The sequence below is a fragment of the Achroia grisella genome, unplaced genomic scaffold (genome assembly GCF_030625045.1).
Source record: "Achroia grisella isolate CSIRO2021 unplaced genomic scaffold, CSIRO_AGI_Agris_v1 utg840, whole genome shotgun sequence".
NCBI lineage: Eukaryota > Metazoa > Arthropoda > Insecta > Lepidoptera > Pyralidae > Achroia > Achroia grisella.
In genome coordinates, this window is record NW_026713038.1 from 570,152 (window position 1) to 596,487 (window position 26,336).

A 26,336-nucleotide genomic window follows, 5' to 3' on the forward strand; every position below is an offset into this window, starting at 1 on the left:
TAGCAATGGGGTCATGAGTCCACATTACTAACAATCCCCTTTTATGCCAACAATCCCCTTTTATGCTTTATTTATGCCAATTCTGAACACAACTCCTTCACCCAAAATCCCATTTTTCCCCCATTAAAGTTCAGACACCAATAATAAAAAAAAGTATCCATGGATATTAATAATGATGACATCTCATAAAAGCTGAAGTTTCAAGCTTTCAAATGACATATTATCATTACATAGTATACAAAAACAAAGTTGCTGTCGCCGTCTGTTCGTCCCGTTGTATGCTTAAAGCTTTAAAACTACGCAACGGATTTTGAAGCGGTTTTTTTAATAGATAGAGTGGTTCAAGAGGAAGGTTTATATGTATAATAAATGTACACCCGGGCGGAGCCGGGGCAAGTAGCTAGTTTTTATTAAAATGTTGTCAACTTTCAGTTAAAACAATGTTTGAATGCAGAGGTAGCGCTTGAGTCGATTTGATTGCTCGCGAGTGTATTTTTCTATAAATAAAATTTAATTTGTCTCTACAAATATTAAGACAGCTTTCTGTTAAAAGAAGGAGGTAATTTATTAATATGCGTGTAATAAGTAGTCACTTGTATAAAACGGAAAGACGTAATGTAATGGTATACATTGGTCTCTAAGCGCTTCATTCAGATTGAATACAACATATTGTTTTCTCCAATACAATGATAACTCGATATGTTTTGTTCGTGATAATAAATTTATGTGTGACACTAAAAACAACTTATGGCAAGAAATGTAGCTTGTTTGACAGAAACACCGCTAATGTTCCAAATGATGTATTTGAGAATATAAAAGATTATACGAGTACCGATATCGGAGCACTGGATAAGGTGTTCAACATTACAGCAATTGAATCTATTTATGAAGAGTACAAGTCGACTGAATATAATGAAGATAGAGACCTAAACATAACACAGTTATTAACTAAATATGGCTATCCAGTAGAACAACATAAGGTGCAGACTAACGACGGTTATATCTTGACCACGTTCCGGATACCAAATGATGGACCTGTTGTTTTTGTAATGCACGGATTGTTTTGTAGTTCTGATGATTTTGTTACTACTGGCCCTGGCGTTGGTCTTGCCTATCTACTTGCTGATGCTGGTTATGACGTGTGGCTGGGCAATGCTCGTGGCACCAAACATTCCAGAAGTCACATTAGTCTATCGCCGTCCTGCGCAGAGTTTTGGGATTTCAGTTGGGATGAGATTGGTCGCTACGATCTGCCGGCTATGATTGATTTCGTCTTGAATGTGACTGATCAGAAACAACTAGTATATATTGGTCATTCACAGGGTACGACATCATACTTCGTGTTGTGTTCGGAGAGACCCGAATACAATGATAAAATAAAGGTAATGATAGCACTATCAGCGGTGTCATATTTATATCATTGCGAAAGTCCAATTTTACGAATGTTGAGTGCAATTATTTCATTGCTATGGGAAGCTGCACAAGAAGTTGGCATATATGAGTTTCTGCCACATAATGCATTATTGAAATTAATAATCAGTTCAATTTGTGGAAATCCAGCAACATCTACGATAGTGTGTGATAATTTAGTTTTTCTTCTATTAGGTCCAGATTACAATCAAATAAATACTACTGCCTTACCTGTTATATATGGCCATTTACCTGCAGGTATAGCGACAAAACAATTGATACATTACGGACAGTTAATTGATTCAGGAAAATTTGGACAATTTGATTATGGCGCAAGTAATTTAGCAAAATACGGGTTATTAACACCTCCAGATTATCCTGTGGAGAAGGTAACATCACCCGTGATAATTTTCTATGGTCTCAATGACTGGTTCGGTCAAATTGATGATGTTAAAAAACTTATGGGCAGATTGCCAAATGTGTTAAAATTTATTCAAGTCCCGTGTGACACATGGTCCCACATAGACTACTTATATGCTAAGGATCTAAAACTATTGCTAAACGCGGATATTCTCAATATAGTCGAGCAAAATTTCAAGGGTTCTTTTTCAGGTTAATTTATATTTAGTTGAGAAAAAATATATTATTTTTCTGTAGGTTAATGCTGAGTATTCACCTATGCGGCACATAAAGCTACCTCCAGTTATTCTACTTGTATATTTATTTTTTCTGTATTTTCATTATGCGTGTCTGTAATTTGTGAATAAATAATTTATCAATCATATAAATATATAAGAAAACGATCCTTATTTTTGTATTATGAATATTTATAGTTTGTATTCGCAATATAAATAGGTATAGATAATTTAGAATATATCATAATATCTATAAAAAAGCTTATTTTGACCTAACCTAACCTGCTTACTCATAACCTTCTTCTTATACTTATGTAGGATAACAGACATGTATATTCATCCTAAGAATATGTAAGTATTTACAAAAAAAATCTATGTAATTGTATCAGTTGTTTAGCAGATGGTACCCATAACATAAAATCTGCTTAGCTTGGGACTAAATGGCGTTGTGTGAATTGTCCTGAGTTATTATTAATTAACATTTTGTATAGGTATTATAAGTATAAGTATAAGGTAATGTAATTATTACTGAGTTAAATGTATGTATATAACTAACGATGAATTGCAAAATGTGTGTACGTGTATCACTTCAGAACAACTACATATATTTGTCTAATTATCTTGTCATAGTTTATATTTGATAAAGGTTTGTATGAAAAAAAATGATTGAAATATCTAATGGAAAAGTAAAAAATAAAAATATGTTTAGAAGATGCTATATTAAAGAATATTGACAGAATTATTATTTCTTATTTTCTTCAGTACATGCAAGTCAAGTTAGCACGGGGTAGCTAGCTAAGTATCAAACACATATAAAATATAACAGGTACCTAGCGTACCTGTATTTTTATTACCTTATAGGTAATGTGAAGTGATATCGTAATATGCACTATCGCACGTTCTTAAGTGCCAATGCCACTAGATAGATAGACATTCTGTTACGAATATATTATTAGGTTGGGTTATGTTTCTAAAATGACTTATTTTAGTCAATTATTTATTATTAAACCAACGATGTCTCTACATATTAGATTTTCCATTGCGAAGCTAACGATATGGTATATTGGTCTATCGCACGTTCCCATGACAACATTTGTACTTTGTTATCAAAAATAGGGCATATGGCTTATAAAATAGCTGAATTAAATTGCTGCTGACTATTCATGAAGTAAATTTTATTGTGTGAATATATTATTTGTGCAATGATAACACGAAATGTTTTATTCGTGTTATTATGTATAATAAACAACATACATGGTAAGAAATGTACCCTACTCAAGAAAAACACTGGTAATATTCCTAATGATATATTTGAGAATATTAAAGACTATGCAAATGTCGGAGCACTAGCAGAGGTATTCAACATTACAGCAATTGAATCTATTTATGAAGAGTACAAGTCGACTGAATACAACGAAGATAAAGACCTAAACATAACACAGTTATTAACTAAATATAGGTATACTGTGGAACAGCACACCGTGCTAACCAAGGATGGCTATAACCTTAACATGTTCCGGATACCAAATAACGGTCCTGTTGTTTTTCTAATGCATGGATTGTTATGTAGTTCTGATGACTTTGTAACTACCGGTCCCGGTATTGGACTTGCCTACTTACTTGCTGATGCTGGTTATGATGTATGGATGGGAAACGCTCGCGGTAATAAACATTCCAGAAGTCATATTAGTCTGTCGCCGTCCTGCGCAGAATTTTGGGATTTCAGCTGGGATGAAATTGGCCGCTACGATCTACCGGCTATGATTGATTTTGTCTTGAATGCAAGTAATCAGGAACAATTGGTATATGTGGGACATTCACAGGGAACGACATCTTACTTTGTGTTGTGTTCGGAGAGGCCAGAATACAATGATAAAATAAAACTGATGGTAGCACTATCAGCGGTGTCATATTTATCTCATTGCCAAAGTCCACTAATAAGAGTTTTCAGTTCCATTAATCCACTTATATGGAAAGCAGCACAAGAACTTGGCATATATGAGTTTATGCCACATAATGCAATAATCAAATTCCTAACAGGTACATTTTGTGGAACTCCAGCAACTGCTACGATAATATGCGATAATTTAGTTTTTCTTCTGGGTGGTCCAGATTATGCTCAGATAAACGCTACTGCCTTACCTGTTATATATGGTCATCTGCCAGCAGGTATAGCAACCAAGCAGATGGTGCATTATGCGCAACTAATAAAATCTGGGAAATTTAGACAATTTGATTACAGCCTGAAGAACTTAGCGAAATACGGAGCTGTCACGCCTCCTGATTACCCCATTGACAAAATAACATCACCTGTTGCAGTATTCTACAGTCACAATGATTGGTTTGGACATATTAATGATGTCCAAAAATTTATAAGTAAATTACCTAATTTGTATAAATTTATAACTGTACCTTTCCAGAGTTTTTCACACATGGATTATTTATATGCTAGGGATGTGAAAGAATTAGTATATACAGAAGTTCTGAATTTAATTAAAGCCACACATTGAATAAGATTTGCAGTTAAAGTTCGAAGAGAATAGATTTTTTAAATCATCATTACATAGTATAAAACAAAGTCGATGTCGCTGTTTGTCCGTCCCTATGTATGCTTAAATCTTTAAAACTACGCAACGGATTTTGAAGCGTTTTTTTAAATAGATAGAGTGATTCAAGAGGAAGGTTTATATATATAATATATGTACACCCGTGCGAAGCCGGGGCGAGTAGCTAGTACTTGATGTTTGGAATAATTTCATAAAGTTAGCAACAGTAGTACTTACTACATGTATGTAGGCAATTAATGCGTTATCTAAGTACATAAAACGCAAAATTCAAACTAATTTATCTATATATAATGCTAATAAAACTTAAGTACATTTGTTTAATATAAATTATGATTGTAACACCTTAGTGACATGATATATTACAAGACATAAAATGACAGATGTGAGATATATTTGTTATCTGGCATTTTCTATGTTATGGTGTTTCACGTTTTATGCTGATGAGAAAGTCGCAGATAAAGCACCAGTAAAACCATACATAATTATGTAGGACGAAATTTAAGAAAGAAAAATATTATAAATTTCGTGTCGGACTGTAGCAGAGGCATTGCCAAATCCCTTTAAGTTTATTTGTAATAAATGTGGTCAGTCATTTAAAAGCAAATGACGAAAAAAAAAATAATAATTATGACGAAAGTTGGTAAAAGATTGATATATATATATAAAAGAATGTTGAAATATATTTAAAAGAGAGTCTTGCTACTTGATTATGTAGAATGAATTAATGTTGTTTTTTGTCATGTGCTAGTACTATACTGCAACAAATAAATTATGGATAATTATAAACATATATTATAAGTATATTCATATGTATGCATACATGTAAATTTGTGTATTATATACTAGTAGTACTTCATTTCTTAAAACACATTCCTGTGTACATTCTTATAACTATTTTATTTAACATAAGTGTATTTTATAATTTTATATTTCCACTCATGTGCCACCTACTCTATTTTTTGTAAAAACTCTCTTTCCAAAAGTTCTCTAGAAGATATTGCATTAGCGATAAGACCGCCTTTTGTACTTAGTTTTATGTTTTGTGTTTTAATTTTGTTAATGTCCTTTTTAGGTTGGTGTAATAAAGTGTTATAAATAAATAAAAAAAAAACCGACTATTCTCTGTCTGATGAAAATTGGTACCAAATTTTACATAATCATAGCACTGATCTTATATACATAATATAATGGTTAATTAATTGAAGAGGGTAATAGAATAAACAGTGGTATATAGATAAGATAAAAGTGTCTAATAACTTAAGCCCTTTATTTACGGAAAAGCATTAGATTGTAGTTAATATTTGATAACCAAACTAGTATAAAAATTGAATTAATCATTCAATTTTTATTCATTCAGATGATAACTATTTATGAAGAAGCTGTGCTAAGTCTGTTCACTAGCTAGCCAATAGTGTGTAAAATGAAAATGCGTAAAGTTTTATACCTATTATTATGTGTGATATTAAAAAGCACGCACGGTGAAAATTGTAGTTGGTTTGACCAAAATACGGCGGAAGTCCCTAATGAAATATTTGAAGACATTGCAGACTATGCGAACACTGGAGCACCAGATGAATTCTTCAACATTACGGCAATTGAATCCGTCTACAATGAGTTTAAGTCGACAACTTATAATGAAGACATAGATCTAAACATTACCCAGTTGTTAATTAAATATGGGTACCCTGCAGAACAACATGTGGTAGAGACCAGCGATGGTTATCTCCTGACCACGTTCCGGATACCAAGTGATGGTCCCGTTGTGTTTCTAATGCATGGATTATTTTGTAGTTCTGATGATTTCGTAAGTACTGGTCCTGGTGTAGGTCTTGCATACCTACTTGCTGATGCTGGTTATGATGTGTGGCTGGGTAATGCTCGTGGCAACAAACACTCCAGAAGTCATGTCAGTCTATCGCCATCTTGCGCAGAATTCTGGGATTTTAGCTGGGATGAAATCGGACGCTACGATCTGCCGGCCATGATCGATTATGCCTTGAATGTAACTAACCAGGAACAACTGGTATATGTAGGACATTCACAGGGCACGACATCTTACTTCGTTTTATGTTCGGAGAGACCCGAATACAATGATAAAATAAAACTGATGGTAGCACTATCAGCGGTGTCATATTTATCTCATACCAAAAGTCCAATTTTAAAAATAATAAGTTCTATATATCCATTTGTATGGGCAAACTTACGAGCGCTCGGTTTATATGAATTTTTACCAAGAAATGCGTTATTTAATTTCTTAACAAACAACTTCTGTGGAACGCCAGCTACGGCTACTATTGTGTGCGACAATATAGTTTTTCTTTTGTTTGGTCCGGATTTCAGTCAAATAAACGCTACTGCATTACCTGTGGTATTTGGCCATTTGCCTGCGGGTGTGTCGACAAAACAATTAATACATTATGGGCAGATAATAGACTCGGCTAAATTCAGACAATTTGATTACAGAGAAGATAACTTAGAAAAATATGGATCACGGGCACCTCCTGATTACCCTGTTGAGAAAATAACATCACCTGTAGTGATATATTACGGTGAGAACGATTGGTTCGGTCCTCCTCAAGATGTAGCAAAACTTGTAAGCCAGTTACCAAATTTGTATAGATTTAAAACAGTTCCGTGGTCCAGTTGGTCGCACATGGACTATTTACTTGCTAGGGATGTGAAAGAACTACTATACGATGATGTTCTAAATGTCATCCAGGAAGTTTTAAGTGTTTGATCTACAAGTGAAAATATACCGACATAATTTAGGTGTTTTGTATTATTTTTTTAATACACTATTTACTCTTACTTTATGGAAACATTACAATATGGAAGTAAATAACTTTTTATACATTTAAATAATATTTCTTATATCTCTGAGAATCATTACTGACCTTAGTAAATCTAAAAAAATAAAGTATTCTATTAATAGTGATTGTATTTTTTGTGGTAGATTATGCTCAATCTTACAGATCGATATTTAGATAGATAGATACAATATACTTTATTTGTAACATATAGTAAAGAAAAGTCACATGTATAAATACAATAAGGCTGCCTTGTTGCTGAAAGCAATCTTTTCAAGGCAACCTAATGGAAATGGATTTAATATCTAACACGTAGGTAACAAGAGGCAAGTAAAATATAAGAAACATAATGATGAAGAAAAATAATAATATGAATTAAAGTGTATATAAATAATAATAATATATTAAACTAGACACTTACTTGAATATTATAAGATGACATTTATAAGAATTAATGTTGTTTTAATAAAATAGTAAATTTATTTTTATTCACAAGACAAGTGTGTATACATAATAAATATTTGTATCACTCTGGGTATTTTCTATATAAATTATGTGTTTTTATAAAAAAAAAATGAAATTTTGTGTGAGTTCATAATCTGAGAATAGGATATAAACTACTTTTCACATCCCTTAGGGGTGGTCCGCCCCCAGTCTATATTCTATTTTTTGAAGATTTTTTTAAAATAAATTTTTATGAATCGGTATAATACATACAACCCAAAATTTTCACCCTCATACAATCAATTTTTAATAGCGATATTAGTTATCATCATCAGCCCTCTACAGTCCACTGCTGGACATAGGCCTCTCCCAAGGCACGCCAAGGGCACGATGTTCAGCCCTTCCCATCCAGTTACTACCCGCAACCCTACATATGTGATGCCTGAGTGTCGTCCATGTTGCCAACCATTAATTATTAGATATTAGATATGTTTTTTGTAATGTGTATATGTATGTGTATATATATATATATGTGTACATGTATGTATATTGTTTGTATATAAGTATATTTATGTTTGTTAATAATGGTTGACAAGAAATGTTTTCCTTTCTTTCTTTACGTATGTCGTCGATCCACCTAGGTGCGGGGCGTCCTACACTACATACATACACATGCTAAAACAACGTTTGCCGGCTTAGCTAGTAGTTGAATATAATAGTAAATTTCGTCCGCTTGGAACAGTGACCTTTGGATAGCATTTTTAATGATTTACGCTAATTGTTTAATAGAGTATCTTTTTTTTAAATTATGAACTATATCACTATGGTTATAAAATGTTTTTATTTGTTTTTAATTTATTACAGAATTATCTTCAATAGTCAAATTCAATTTGATTTTGACTACTGAAGACAATTCAATTGGACATATATCTTAATACTATTGTTACATTTAAATAATATGACAATATATTAAATATGTATTTCTCTCTTGTTCTCTTAAATGTATATATGATTTTATTTTTTTAAATTCTTTTTAATTTTTTGGCGCCTACATAATTTTACTTTTTAATATGGACTTATACCAAACTACGGAACATCATTTAAGAGCTATATTGGTATTATAAAATCTTAATACAGTCTTACTGATGATAATATTTAGTTATCACTATATATAAATCGTGGGTTATTTAACACTAATTATTTTACAACTAAGGCACATACACGTATAAATACATTGATAAGTTAAAAAAAAAAAGTTTCATAATTCTAACTTATAAAATGACGAATTTTCTTTTATAGTTAGTTTTGTAGTTGAAATTTAATCAGCACCTGAAGCGCTAAATTATATAGAATATATAATTTTATTTTTGTTCAGTTTAATTAGTTCAGTATAACTACTTGAACAACTTTTCCATTATTTGTGTAGCTGTAAAATTTCACAAATATTTCCATTTATTAACATAAAGTATTTTCAACATGCTGTAGCCTACATCACGTGACAAGTAACATTTAGGCATATTTTAACCGACTTCAAAAGGAGAATGTTATCATTTCTGCTGCATTTTTTTAGATTTGTGCTGTGTTAACCCTCGACAATTAGAGCTATCGACGTTTTAGTATACTTAGATATACCTACATATGATGGTGATACTAGCACGTGTCAATCGTTAGGTACATACATTTATTATATTACTAGTGGCCCGTCCCGACGTTGCGCGGATGCATTACAAATATTTAAATTCCTCGGCTTGTTCTATACTATAACATCCATATATACATATAAACCTTCCTCTCGAATTACTCTATCTATTGCTAAAAATTTTATTAAAATCTGTTGAATAATATAAGAGACATGTAAATTGGACGTAAAATCTAAAATAGATGCTTTCGAGATGTGGTGTTGGCGCAAAATGTTAGGAATTTCATGGACGGGGCGCTGCTCTAATGCATCTATTAAAATATAGATGTAGAATGAATTTAAAAAATATGTAAGTATTTTTTGGTAATACATAATGTATTAGTTAGTGAAATTTTCTCTCTTCCACATAATTTCTTAGTGCTTTGTTGTAATTTATACAAAACTAGGTGTATCTGCGTCTTCATTCGCGTGAAATTTAACAAACAAGTTAATTAGAGAATTTTTCTAAATTAACAGTAAATAGCTGATGTAATAAGGAGTAACTTAGGTTAAGTTACTCCTTATTACACCAGCTATCTGCGAATAAAAGACCCGTCAAAATCGGTTAAGCCATTTCTGAGATTAGCCAAACCAAACACACAGACAGACAAAATAAAAAAAATAATGTTATTTTGGTGTATGTACCGTATTTATATTCATATGCATGTAGTAAAAAACGGTTATATCAATATTACAAATTACAATTTTATTTATATTTATAGATTATTAAGCTTTCTATTTCCAACTTAGTATCAGATGACCTATTGTGTTTAAAAAAAATGAAGATCCGGGGCTGAAAAAATGCCGATATTACCGTATCTGCCGTATATTCTGCACTACATTTAACTGCGTCACACATAAATCGTTAAAATTACCAGGCCACGATGCATGACCGATGTTTGCTTATGCATATACGATTATGCTTACAGTCTGTGTGTACGAGGTCTTATGAATAAACCGTGAAAGACATGTTGTATGGTTCACAGTAATTAATATGTTTGTTTATTCTCTGAAGAATTTTGTGCAAATAGTAAAATTCATCACAACATCGACCGTATAGCTACAACCTATCTGAGAATACAGTTCTCAGTCATGTATTTATATTACTAATATTGTATATAACATTATAATTATATTACTATCATCCAAGTGTAGGCCAATCGATCAACCCCTACAATGTACTGAATATTAAATAGTTTTAAGAACTATTTTATATATATGGAATTTAAAAAAAAATCCTATATTTAACATCCTAAAAGTATTTCCTATATTCTTTTTTATGGATGATAATGGAGTGGGGCGTCCGCCTGCGCTAACGGTATACGCTGGCGGAGCACCAGTGGAGGATGATAAGATAAGCATGAGGTCAGGTCAGTTAGCCCATCGTGATAAATTCACCAGGAATTTATCACGATAGTTTCCAGGGGCACCGCGTGGAGGTCAACCTGACATGGTACATTGCTAGCAATGGGGTCATGAGTCCATATTACCAACAATCCCCTTTCCCCCAATTTCCTATATTTATGTTCCTAAGTTCAGTAGTAGCCATATTATAAGTTCCGCTTAGTCTTCTCCGATCGATCCCCCGTTCAGTTCAAACGGGGATTGAAATTACAACGCCCTGAGTCGAGGTTTCAACCCCTGGCGGTGCCCTCAGACTAAAGTCGTATCCGTCAGGCGGAATTTGGTTTTTAGTCACTCTATAAGACCTTCCGTGGTGTTGGAGTGCCATCTGCACTGGCCTCCGTCGTCCGGTGAAGCTGTAAAGCTAGTTTTACTATATGTAAATATTATAACAAACGTATAAATTACTATTAGGAGTATCATAAATATAGAATACTAGTTTCTATAAATTTCAATAAAAAATATAGCTTATGTGTTATTTTGCTGCAAGCTATATTACTGTAAAGTTTCATCAAAATCCGTTCAGTAGTTTTTGCGTGAAAGAGTAACAAACATCCATCCATACTCACAAACTTTTGCGTTTATAATATTAATAAGATTTAGAGATGGACTAACAAACTGACCTAGTGAGCTATAAGACTCTCGTTTATCCTCTTTTGTTCAGAACTCTAAAATTATAGTTTTTTCATTTGGTATAATATTAGAAACATTTGTTTAGCATTGAATGTAAGAACAAGCCACATATGTATGTATTGTCAACAAAAGTGTGGTTTCATTGTCTTTCAGTATATACTAACACTCATTAGTAATGTTTGCATTAATTACCATATAGGTAATCAAGAATGTATAAATAGCAGGCCCTACACATTTTATCTGCATTGTTATTACGCATCGAGTTAGGTAGGGTTAATAATTTTGTTGTAATAATGCTGACATTTATTATATTTTTAGTACACACATTTGTATCAGGCTATTGTGAAAAATGTACATTATATCCACGAAATACGTTTGAAATTGCTAACGATGTATTTGAAGAGGTTAGTGATCAATTCAAAAATCTAATAGAGACCGAGATCGATAACAACACTATTGCCCAAATTGAATCACTGTACAAAGAATATAAAGCTGCATCAAACAATGAAGATATACATCTCAATATAACGCAGCTGATAAAAAAGTACGGCTATCCAGTGGAACAACATACTGTTAACAGCGAAGGATATTTACTTAACATATTCCGGATACCTAATGATGGTCCTCCCGTATTGTTAATGCATGGATTGCTTTGTAGTTCTGATGACTTTGTCACTCTAGGTCCAGAAAAATCATTAGCCTACTTGCTGGCTGACGCAGGTTATGATGTTTGGTTGGGAAATGCTCGAGGCAATAATCATTCAAGACGGCATGTTAGCTTGTCGCCATCTTGTGCAGAATTTTGGGACTTCAGTTTTGATGAAATTGGCCGCTACGATCTCCCGGCTACGATAGACTATATTTTAGATGCAACAAAGCAGGAAAAGCTACTATACGCTGGTCATTCGCAAGGTGCTACTTCCTACTTCGTGATGTGTTCAGAGAAGCCAGAATACAATGAGAAAATTAAACTGATGATCGCACTGTCAGCGGTGACATTTATGCGCCACGTGAAGAGTTTATTCTTTCAAATTTTTGCCCGAATAAATCAACTATCATCGGTGCTAGTAAAAATAATTGGTTTATATGAATTTGTACCAAGGAATCAATTGATGCAATTCCTCACGGATACGTTTTGCGGAACACCTGCATTGGCTACATTGGTATGCAATAATATTCTATTTGCATTATTTGGTTTTGATTATGCTCAAGTAAATGCAACTGCGTTACCAGTGGTTTTTGGTCACGTTCCCAGTGGAATTGCAACTAAACAATTTCTGCACTACACACAGTTGGTACATTCTGGAGATTTTAGGCAATATGACTATGGTGTAGGCAATCTTCAAAAATATGGTTCTATTGCACCGCCTGATTATCCCTTAGAGAAAGTAACTTCGCCTATTGCTATTTTCTATAGTAAGAATGATTGGCAAGCGCGCATTGAAGATATTGGAGTCTTAAAGGACATACTGCCAAATTTGGTGAAATTTATTACAGTGCCTTTTGACAAGTTTGCTCACGTTGATTTTCTTTATGCAAAAGATGTAAAGACACTCGTGTATGATGATGTTATGCAACTATTATATCAGTATGCATAAACTGATCAGAGTCATATGTTTCTATTAATCATAATTATAGTATATGAATAAAAAAAGCTGGTGTTTATTATTTTGTTGTAAAACATCATCATTTTCTGTATAGTAGTGAAATAAGAATGTGTTATAGTAACATTTTTCTTCATCAACAGGATGTTGGTGGTTAAGCGAAAATACTACATACGCCAAAATATTTACATTTGTTCATTTTCCTTTTTCACTGTGAAACGCAGATATGTCAACAGTAAATTTTACCATCACATCGACAGTTGAGAATACCTCTGACAACACCATCGAGTATGTTTGTTGCAACGTTATAGAAAGAAACAATAGATTCTTTTATTGTGTCATATATTAGAAGCGGTAATATTGATAAAATGTCATGTAGGTATAAAAAAGCAAGGTGAACTGATTAGTAATTAAAACACATACTTTTAATTAACACCTGTGTATACATACTGGTAACCTTGTGAATTTTGTGTTATTGTAGCTACAAAGATACAAATTAAAATATGTAATTAAAAACATCCATTCAAATTGTACATGCTTCTGAAGAAATTTCTATAACATTTACCGATGAAAAGTAAAATTTTGAAAGGAAATAGATATCATGAACATTAAATGTAATATAGCTGATGGCATTATCGCTAAAAGTGATATTCTATTTCAGCTAACCTTTGGATGTTTAGGCATAAATTTTAAGCAGTTTGGTCGGGGATATATAGGTAGGTGTAATACAATAAAAACGTAACTGGTTACGGCTGCTGGTGGTCACAACATTATCCCTAATTAAACTTAAAAAATGAGCCTGTACTTTTGTAATCATGTGTGCTTATTTGAAAAGAAGAAACGTTGGTCAGTTCTTCTTAGCTCGAAATCACTCCGAAATGATACTAGATTTGACATACCATAAGATTCTGTAATAGACATAGGTCTATAGGTCATAGCAAGAAACTTGCGTCTTGCTCTTTTAAATAATCTAGTTGAAACTTCCATGGATAACTAACCTGCAGTACACAATTTGGAGTCTTCGTCATACCCATCGATGCAATCAGGGGCTCCATCGCAGAGATACTGTATCGAGATACAGTTACCGTCCACAGGACACTTGAAGGGCTCGTATGGGTGACAGTATTCTGAAAAAAAAAATGCTTTATTAATAATAATAAATTTGGACAATTTACACAGCTCAGTCTAGTCTCAAGCTAAGATCTACTATGTATTTACAAAAAAAATGTATTTACATTTTTTTTGTAAATACATACATAATATACTAAAGACAATAATCATACCCATGAATACAAATGTTATACATGTTTATAGAATAATGGAAAGAACTGGCTTTCGAGTCTTATATATTTCAAAAGCGAGTGCTAAATGTATAACATTACATTGATATACCTATTTGTAAGTAATGATTAGTACTACAATTAATATAGATGATAATTGCGTTTACCATCAGGTAACACATTAGTTTGTTATACATTTCAGGTACACAAAAAAACTGATCAGCATTAAACTTAAAAGCATTTTCTTTAGTTAATGCTCTTAGGTATTAGACAAGTTAAGTTTAACGTTTTTATTTTATCACCTAGAAAAAAAAACTTTCCTTGAATAATGAACCTACTTAGGTATTATTAATGTGCAAAAGTTTTGCAGCTTTTGAACCTAAATTGGACTTACTTCAACAGAATATTTCGCGAGAGATACAAATTATGCTAGTAGCGGCGCAAATGGACGCAATTTAATTTCTTAAAAGCTCTTCTTACTAAAAATCGTAGAGTGGGGCGTCTGGGGAGAGAGGGGATGAAACCACCAGTCAGTCTACACGATATTACTTTTGAACAAATTGTCAGTAATAGCCTAATAACGTTATCAAGCCACATCTTAAGGTTGCAGACTTTATTAGTTACAGTCCTGATTCAGAAATTTATATATGTACTACCATAATAAAATAATAATAACCACGGACAATAATAATTATTATTTCATATATATGTTAGTATATAAGTTATTTATATTATAATATGGGCCATTAGTAGTCTGAAAGCCTGAATTAAATAAATATATATATTAAAAAAAATACACTGCCAGTCTTAATCTAGCACAGCTTGTGTTATAGATACTAGACAATTTAGATATAGATATACTTAAATACGTTTCTTTGTAACTACATATATAATATACCAATCATACAAAATAAGCGTACTTTTATACACATGTATAAATATTTGTATCGTGTGAGAAATTGAACCTGCAACCATCCGAAGATAAGCGGCGTGCTGTACCGTTGTATTAGCTACATTTTTCCCAATTAAATTTAAGCAATTGTCAGCTTTGTAATAAACCTATATGAAATGGAATATTCTGATTTGATTTAATTTCACTAACCTTTATCCTTTTATGACTGTGATTGGTTTTTGAGATAAAGGATAAAATGTCCGACTTTACAAATTTTTATGTAATATCTCATTTATATCTGATCAGTCGTTTAGTCGTGACAAGGTAATAAACAGACAAACTGATACTTTCAAATTTAGTGATTATTATTTCCAGGTAAAAGTAGGCAATACAAGCATTAAAGTTTCTGCTTGGGAATTGAAGAAGCAATCAAAAAACGGACTCCAAACTGTAGCAGGGGAGATCAAGGGACGCGATAGTTAAAGGTAAAACATTTCCAGCAGCAGACGAGCAATTAGTTGCTGATAATGTTTTTTGAACCTTCGGGTTTAAAGACTCCCCTGTGTAAAATTTGTGTAGATCACTAAGGGCGATGACATTCCCCATTCTATTTTAAGAACAGAATAGAAATTTCTCGAATGTGTATTAATCAGAGTTTGTACGTTGCCAGCGTGAATATTTGTTTTTCGGCTGAATGGTGAGATATTGCGGTGAATTTATCATGCTGGTTTCCTAGGGGAATTGCGTGGAGGTCAACCTAACAATGCTAGCAAGGGGCTCAATAGTCCACATTATTAACAATCCCCTTCTCCTTGGCTTAATATTGTGCTATATAATGTTATTTATCCGGAATGGTACATAAAGAGTACTACCGGTGACATATGATGTTCTAACATTCATGGTGACAGTTGCCTATCAGCTCATTTGCTATTCCAATTACGGGAATAAACATAATACAAATTGGACTAATACACATATTTTTCAACCCAAAACAAGAACCGAAACCAAAGGAATGATTTGGCCTGGTTAGCAAACCAAGAAAGTTTTCCTGATTTTAATCTTTTCTTAAGGATAAAAAAAGAATCCGATAATATGTGCCCGCCCTAAGTTATTTTTCATGGAATTGAGGAGTGATTAGATGGGATAATGTTATTACTCGGGCCTTATCCCGATTTCGCTTGTATTGGAGTTAATACCAATGAGACGGACTTTGTGAGCTGTTAAGGTAATTGGGAACGATGAGTCTCTCATTTATATTCTGTTCAGTGGGTGTCTTTGTGATTTGACCTTTTAGAAAAGTGGTTCAACAAAACAGAAACCGATCAGCATAAATTAACTATATCATGAGGGAAATTATTGATTTGGCTATTTGTTTTTTGGCGATTAATATTTTAATTGCATTGTCACCAACAAGCGTCTACAATATGATGTCAGTTGAGAAAATTTGAGAATTTGTCATATCAAAACAAATGACACAAGTAGGCTAGGCAGGTTCCCGCGCGCCTTCTCAAGAGAAGAAAGAGCATCCAAGAACCCTGGTTAATCACCCATAAACAAAGCAAAGGGGCCCGTACACTAAAGCGGGCCAATATAGCCGGAGTCTTGATGGCCTGTCACTCCGATCCTGTGATTTAGTGAGTAAGGGTCTAAGAGTATCTAGCTTGCCTCTCCCGGGGTCCCAAATGCCATAACTCCAAATAAAAAGAAATACGCCAACTACTGCAAAATTGAGTCTAACCGACATAGCCGAAAACTGCGTGTTTAGAAGCGCATTGTACTGAAATTTTGTGAGCAATTGGATGCTAACTCTGTATGTGGAGAGAACGTTTAATCGGATAAATAAATCTACAAATAATACGTAAAAAAAATCCTTTTGATGTATTTCGTTATAAAATATTATTTAATGTTTCCATTAGGATTATATAAACAATTTCATATATTCGCAAAGGACACACATTACCAATTGTAAATAATGATAAAACGATATAATTTACATAAAGGTAGTTGAAAGAGAACCATTTAAGGTAATTAATTACTGGATAAATACATTGCCCTTATTTCAGTGCTTTGAACTCGTATATCAAGAATTCAATTAAATCTGCAAATACCTACGCGTTAAAGTTTAGCCTCCAGGTTTAGCTTTTCAGTGAACGTATTTATATTACTGAATTATGTAGTGCCTACACAATCTGAAGAAATGTTAAAGTCCAGTGTTTATATTATTGTATCCCGCTATTTTATTTATATATTTTATTTTGGGCTACTAGGTTCATATTATAAATACCTTATATACTGATATACATATGCATTTATATTATAAAACTAATATATTGAAATTGACTGTGCTATGACCCAGCACTGGCGATGGTAATCTGCCATGTTAGCGCCGATATACCAAACCCTTCGGTCAGTAGTCCTCTTTCATGAATGTGGGTAGACTATATAATGAGGTGAGTCGAAGGTAGACTAAGAAGACAGACTAAATAATAATAATACTTTATGTTTCTTGATCTAGCAGTGTTTAAACTGGAGTCGTTTCCGAAGGATTTCAGTAGGTCCATAATTCCTTCCGTGGGTTTGGAGTACCTTCTGTACTTGCCCACTTTATTCGCTCTGTGAAGTTGTAAAGGCCTGTTTAGGCCAAGAGTACTATCATATAATGAATATTAATAGATTCTTAAGAATAAAACAAGCGCTAAATTGCTTTCAAAGACATCACTTTTTTATTACAATTATAATTATGAATCATCTGCAGAAAATTTCTATAACGAACATTCATGTGATTCTATTATATTAAAATGCAAAATCAATGTCAAGTCCATAAAATAACAAATTATTACGCTATTAAAATGGAATCAGTAAATGAACAATGAACTATGAAATTGAACATGCTGTACAAATTAATTCTTTTGTTTGTATATAACAAGCCGATGCGGTTTGCCTTCAATTGTGGATTTATTTATTCAGAAATCGATGTTCGTTATTTTTAAATCGAGTAGTATTTATCATTCAAGTGCACTCAGAGAAATGAGGTTATGTTTATCATGACGTTGATCGCTGGCAGGTCTTTTGACTATAGTAACAGTCCCAAAAATATACTTCTTATTTTAGTTATGGACATAGATAATAATCTGGAATCTATCTATATAATATATATAAGGTATTGATATCACCACGGCATGTGCCGACTTTCGGACTTCTAGCAGTCTTGCTGCTAGGTAGGTAGTCTCAAACTGAATACGTCAAGCAGGAGTTGGTCTTCAACCGCTCCACAAGTCATTCCACGGGCTTTGGAGTGCCCTCTGCACTCGCCTTAATTATCATCCGCTGAAGTTGTAAAGGCCAGCAACGAACGACAGCATTAGAATAGTTACTAATTGCAACGATCGTATACGGGGAAATGGGATTGCCAGTAATGTGAACTGTTCACCCCAGTGCTAGCAATGTACTATGTCAGGCTGACCTCCACGCGCTTTCTTCTGGTAACCATCATGATAAATTTTGAATTGGCCATCATGGCCTCATGTTTATCTTATCATCCTCCACCGGTGCCCCGCCAGCGCAGATGCTGCGCCATTTCATTATCATCCATTAAAAAATAACACGATGGTGTAAAATTACAAGGAAGATTGTGGCGCATCACAGCTTGCAACTCACCAGATCTTTTGGTATGGTGACCATAGAGCCGGTTGAGGTCCAGAGCGTAGACCGTATGAGGGAGGGCACAGCAGACCGCTGCCAACGCAGCAACGCAAGCCGCTGCACGGCACGACGCCATTACTGCAACAATTAAAAATACACTTTTATATTTGACGCGGTTATTATTTATACCTATAATTGCCATGTGGCTTGCCTTGAGACTTGTCCAGAATTGAATTGCAGTGAACTAATTATGATGATGATGACTAAGGTAGACTAAAGCTATACTTTGCTACAAATTCGATAGCACAGGTAACCAATTGTTGTCGCTAAGGATTCATGTAAGCTGTGTTTTTATTTGGAGGGTGAGATGGTATGATCATTATTATACATAGTATAAAATATAGTAGCTATCGCCGTCTGTCCGTCCCTATGTATGCTTAAATCTTTAAAACTACGCAAAGGATGACTCGGTTTTTTTAATAGATAGAGTGATTCTAGAGGAAGGTTTATATATATAATACATGTACAACCGTGCGATGCCGGGACGAGTCGCTAGCAATGTATATATCTTTGATTTTCACTCAGCCGTTAGATGTGTAATGGTGACCTACAGACAGACTGAAATATAGACAGCTTTAAATTTATATGATTAGTCAATGAATATGTAATAATAATCATTAGAAATATGAAAAATGAGTAGAATGTACAGACGCTATATTTAAAACGTGTAGGCGTAAGGTCCTTGTTTTTTTAAAGTCCCTTGTTTATTTGGGACCGAAGTTAATAAAAAGATATATTTGTAGGCAGCAACCTGTTTAATTAATGTCTTCGTTTAATTTGTTTTTCTGTTGAGATAATTTTATTTTCACTGATATTATTAAATGAGAGAGTAATTCTGCCCGTTTGTTATTTGTTAGCTACGTTTTTAGACTGCCGAACAGATATATTATTACATATAGAGACTGCTTCTTGTAGGAGGCATAGGTTACTTACATTCTATAGAATATATTTTTTTAAGAAGAATGATGAAACTTTTTTGTATTATAATTTAGCTAAATATATATTTCTTCATTTAGTTAAGACCACTATTCCATGAGGACGAAGTCGCGAACACAGTTAGTATTGAAATATATTCGATTTCAATATGATGAAAATAATGTTAGAAACAGCTTTACATAATCAATTCTTTATCAATAATTAAAAGTGAGAAGTTTCTGATTATTCTTTTTGAATCGATAGTATTTATCAAAACTTATAACAAAAACCGATCTCAATTTAAAAGAATTACTATAATAATTGTGTTTCCAACACAGTAATCTTAACAATATTCAGTTTCAACAAAGTATAATCGCAACAAAAAAATAAAAAAAAATTGAAGTAATTTTAAAAGAGAACTTGTTAACGAAATCTACTTGTCCCCATATTGAGTTTACCTAACACTATCGAGTTACGTTCAGAGAGTTATCAAAGGTTACGCTGGAATAAGGGCACACTTCAGGTTAAATCTGATACGGAGCAGCTTGAAATTCAGGCCAGCAACTCGATACACCTTTTCGTTGTGAGATCTCAAAGACTTTTGGGATATTTTTCAATAGCCCTTTTCATCTTAAACAAGTATACATTTTATTTCAGGTGTACGGTGAAATATCACATTAACTGTCATTGAAGGTCAAATATGTAGGGTAAGAAGGCATAACATCTTAGTTTTAGCAACACGTAAGTTTCTTGTTTGTTTTTCTTATTAGTCAGCGTTCTGAATGATTAGGATAAAAGAAAGTCACTAATCAAAAGTGTTTATAAGTTTATTTCCCTTTTCTCGAAACACGACATGAGCTATACAATGGTGATAACATGATAACGTGATATTCGTAGTGCTGTTCAAGAGTACTGGCGACGAATGCTACTTAAAATTATGTGGGCCATCAGTTAAGTTAAGCTAAGATCTTAAAAAAATTGATAAAACTGCAGCTTGTACAAATTTATGACAAATTTATGACACATTTATGTCACATTAACTTGCATATTAAGCATAAGATTGATAGTAATAGCTTTACTGTTAACACCAGGTAACTGCTAGTTTAGTATAATTTTAAGAACCTGTCATAATACAGTGCCATCGTAACAGTAGAGTTGCTGAAAAACGTATTACATTTGTTCATTATCTCATAAATAACTTTATGAAATAAATAAAATAAGCTACAAAAGACGAACATAATACTCTTAATATTATCTACTAAGGGTTTGGGAAGAACAATTATTCTTTATTTTTAAATCTGCCTTCGTCTAAATTATACTGACACCGCCTTAATATCTGAGCCTATTACTGCCCCCGTGCTAAGGCTTTCAGCACTTACATAAGGGCGTTATCTATCACCCACTATGAGCTTTAATATAAATCCTTATTACGAATTAGGAAATGTGAAAAATAAGCAAGACATTGTTATTATAATATTAATAATATCTACAGAACAATTCACACAGCGCCATCTGGTCCCAAGCTAAGCTAGATATCTGATATACATATAGATATAAATATAATAATAATAATAATGACAATTAACACAGACGTACTGGTGTTATATATGTGATATACATATATAGAGACATTTTTTTTTATAAATATAATAGTAATAATAATAACTCTGGACAATTAACACAGCGCCATCTAGTCCCATGTTAAGCAGAGCTTGTGTTATGGGCACTAGACAACTGATAATTTCCTTACATACTTTTGTTTATAAATATATACATAATATACGTAGATAATACCCAGACAGATACAAACAATCAAACTCATGAATACAAATGTTTTCACCGTGCGAGGAATCGAATCCGCGACCATCGAAAGTAAAGCGATGTGCTGAACCGCTAGACCATCTAGGCTGCTAAATATACAATATAAAATACATAGAAAACACCCAGACAGATACAAACAATCATACTAATGAATACAAACGTGTGCTAAACCGGCGGCGTGCTAAGCTAGAACACCGTCGCTGTTAGTTCATTAGTGCCCATAACAGAAGCTTGTTAAGCTTGAGGCTATAGTCGGTTTTTTAATTTCTATAACGAGGTAGCGCTGTACCTGCGATACCGAGTTGTTAAATCGGGAATTTTTATTTTAACATATTAATTTTAAAACTTTACATGACGTTTCCATAATATATTTTTAAAACATATAGTTGAATACAACATAAAAATATATTTTTGTGGATTCCATATATATAATATTTTTGTTTTGAATATTAATCTACAATTTTTTTATTTCAAAAGCTAAATATATTAAATAGATGTATATTTTTGATATGTGACACCATACGAAGGTCAATTATTTCATAAAAAAGGCAGTTCGTCTTTATGATTGTGAAAAATAAAAAAAAACCTATGCTGTATTAATTTTGTGATAATGTGTTTTAAATAAACACCCACACATTATTTCTGAGTAACACATAAAAATGGGTAATTAATACTAATTTCTGATAATGCCACTACCCTATTTAAAATTGCAATAACCTGGCAACATCGGTAATCTCAACTTTCTCTTCGGGATTACAAAACAGACTATAGATGGCGCTGTGTGAATTAATAGAAAGATAAAAAATCATGGGTAATATTTAATTCTATTCAAAAAGCTATATCTGGCTATTATAATATATAGTTGTTTTATAGTACATTCTTGTATATACTTCAATTCTGTCTTGTCAATAGTTTCCTAATATACATGTATCTCTGTATACCTAATCGTTTCCTATCATTTCACCTATACACATATAAAATACAACTACAAAATAATAATAATAATCTCAAGACAATACACACAGCGCCATCTAGACCCAAGTAAAGCTAGCTAAAGCTTGTGTTATGGGTACTAGACAACTGATACAAATACATAGATTTTTTTTTCGTAAATACATACATATTATACATAGAAAACACCCAGACCGACACAAACAATCATACTCATGAATACAAATGTTTGTGCCGTGCGAGGAATTGAACCCGCGACCATCGGACGTAAAGCGGTGTGCTAAACCACTAGACCACCTTGGTCGTCGAATATGTTAATACAAAGTTAATTGCATCTACATGAAGATGTTAACTAATATGGGTTTCTTACCCTGGAAACTTGTTGCATGTACAGATTCAGCAAGCACGAAGTTTTAATTAGTTCAAACTAGGGTAGAAAGTACAGAAGCGTGTCAGTTGAAAACTATATTTACCATTAATTAGTGCTTTTACTCATAATTAATTTTGCATTAGCTCTGAATATTAAATAGGTAGTTAAAATTTATACGTAGACTAAAGAAAGCATTTTTAATATATAGGGGGTAGACGAGCTTAAAATAACACAGCGCAAAAAAAAAATCATTCAACATGAATGATTTTTTTTTGCGCTGTCACATTTTATAAAAAAAAATCATTCAACATGAATGATCTATTTATATATTTCTCGTGTCACAATAATATATATAATAATAATAATATATTTTATTGCCCTGATTTCAAATACAGTTATTCTCTGTGTATACATTTTTGTAAATCTATCTTATATATAAAATTCTCGTGTCACAATGTTGGTTACCATACTCCTCAGAAACGACCTGACCAATTTTTGTGAAATTTTATATACTACTATATTCAGTAGGTCTGTGAATGGGCTGCTATATATTTTCATAACCCTAAGTGATAAGGGTTGTCCACCATTTAATTTAATTTTTTGCACAATTTTTTTTCTAATTTGTCTTTAAAATATATACAACCCCAAATTTTCACTCTTCTACCATCAACCCCTATTTTTTAATATCGATTTTACCATATATGTATATATAACTATATTTTCCGTATGGCGTGACACTGATCCGTCTGTGTCGCTTATCTTTGACCTCTTTCCTTAACAATCTCGTTACCAAAAAACATCTCTTTTACAGCAGTTGTTCAACTTTTTATTTGTTTTCGTTTACGAATTCCTATGTATACCTAACCGAACTTTTGATAGAAGTTACGTAAAACAAAACAATCTTGTAAACATTATTAAATTAAATATTTACACCTGTAGACAGAAATATTCACTAGAGAGAAATATATAATGAAAATACGCGAAATATACATGTTTTACAAGGTACAGAAGATTTTAATCTTGTGAGATTTTATTAATTTAATGCAAGTTTGTTTTTTGTATTTGTTTTTATGTAGAGAAAAGAAATACTGCTAAATAAGATACTGGTTCGTTTTTTAGGTTAAAGAGCGAAGTGCTTACCCAAAAATGGTATATATTTTATAGAATACCTTCTATAAAATGAACGAAATTAGAATTAATTATAATAATATCTCAGTACAATTTACTCCATCTGGTCCTAAGCTAAGCAGGGCTTGTATTATGAATACTAAACACCTGATATAAATACATACATTTTTTTATAAATACATAATATACATAGAAAACACCCAGACCGACACAAACAACTACTCATGAATACAAATGCACATGCATTTATACATTGCCAGGAATTGAACCCGTGATCATTAGAACTAATACCGTGTTCTAAACCTCTAGACACGGTGGTGTAAAAGGCCGTTAAGAAATTAAATATGTTCACTGATTTGTTTTTTAGGTTATAGAGCCAAGTGATCATTGTACAAATATCTAAATATATATAACTCAAAGGTGACTGACGTAGTGATCTATCAACGTACAGCCCAAACCACTGGACGGATCGGGTTGAAATTTGGCATGCAGGTAGATGTTATGACGTAGGCACCCGCTAAGAAAGGATTTTGATAAATTCCACCCTTAAGGGAATAAATTAACGCGAGCGAACCCGCGGGCAAAAGCTAGTTTATACATTATTTGTACATATATTTATGCAATGTATTGAGGAAGTATGAAAGTGGCACCGATGTCGGAGAGGTTAAAGAGTAAACGTCTATCGTGGTATGGGCATGTAATGCGTGGGACTGAAGATCATATCCTAAGGACGGTGTCACATATGAATGTGGATAGTTATAAGGGAGAGGAAGACCGAAAAAGAGATGGATGGACTGTTTGAGAGATGATATGGTGAGAAAGGGAGTAAATAACGAGACGACTGCGAACAGAGATGAATGGAAGAGGAAAACATATTACGACGACACCAAATAAATGGGATAAGGAAGACGCAGCTGATGATGATATATGCAATGTCTTATCTAAAATACTACATGTATCTGTTACCAATGTGTACAATGTTTGTGAGGAGAAATAAATAAAATATTATTATGTTATAAAAGATATATAACTCAAAGGTGACTGACGTAGAGATCTATCAACGCACAGCCCATGGACGGATCGGGCTGAAATTTGTCATGCAGGTAGATGTTATAGGCATCCCCTAAGAAAGGATCTTGATAAATTCCACCCCTAAGGGGATAAAATAGGTGATGAAAGTTTATATGAAAATACTGTAAAGCCGCCAAAACTATACCTAATAATAATACTTCTTAACACGAGCGAAGCCGCGGGCTAAAGCTAGTAATACATATTATTATATTATAAAGATTACATGACAGATTTCGATTTTAGAAATAATCTTAAATTAAAGATATAAAAAGATAAGTGACATAAAAAACGTAGTTACGTTTTTTATGTCACTTATCTTTTTATAATCGATACAGCTGCCTGTGCTAATGGTATATTTTTATTTATTTAACTACAATGCACACAATATACCAAATATAGTAAAGTACATGTGGCGGACTTAACACCATGCAGGGCATTTTCTACCAGTCAACCATAGGTGGTGCAGAGAATATATGTTGGCGGTGCAAATACAATAAATGTTAAATAAAATCGAACAAAATATAAACAGAACGATAAATACAATATATATCTAAGGAATACAAGTATTCAGTTTCAAGTATATAGTAAGTATAAGTATATGCTGGTGAGGCGTCAGTGAAGAATTATTAATATGAATATAATTAATATGAGTCAGGTCAATTAGCAGGGACCACGTGGAGGTCAACTTGACATTGTACATTGCTAACACTAAGGTCACCAGTACGCAATTATAGTAATAATATATCTGTTAAATATCCCATTTTTAATATTATCTTAATATTATGATTTGTATCAATTTGTTAATTGTGATAATGTAAATAAAACTCTATAAAGTAAAATAATTTTGGCGCCAAAATACTAATAAAAAAAAAGGAAATAATAATAATAACTCTTTATTGCGCACAAACAAACAAAGCACAATAAAGTATATAAAAATGTTATACAAAAGGCTATACATATTATAGTATTGAGATTAGAGATACAAGAGTACAAGAGAGAAATATGTAATTGATATGTTATTTAA

The 26,336-nt window shown here is 32.7% G+C and overlaps 2 protein-coding genes across 2 annotated transcripts in view; one reads left to right on the forward strand and one right to left on the reverse strand.

The window, feature by feature from the left end:
• LOC131852172 (IDLSRF-like peptide) overlaps positions 1–26,336 on the reverse strand; it is a 136,578-nt gene that overhangs the window by 22,927 nt on the left and 87,315 nt on the right. Inside the window, exons 2-3 of the mRNA XM_059202813.1 lie at positions 19,012–19,134; positions 14,181–14,309 (exon numbers count right to left, since the gene is read on the reverse strand). Of these exons, the coding sequence (XP_059058796.1) occupies positions 14,181–14,309; positions 19,012–19,132 (250 nt within the window). The 5' untranslated portion in view covers positions 19,133–19,134. The remainder of the gene's footprint in view (positions 1–14,180; positions 14,310–19,011; positions 19,135–26,336) is intronic.
• On the forward strand, positions 687–2,027 carry LOC131852171 (lipase 3-like). The gene has a single exon (XM_059202812.1). The coding sequence runs from the start codon at positions 687–689 to the stop codon at positions 2,025–2,027; it is 1,341 nt and encodes a 446-aa protein (XP_059058795.1).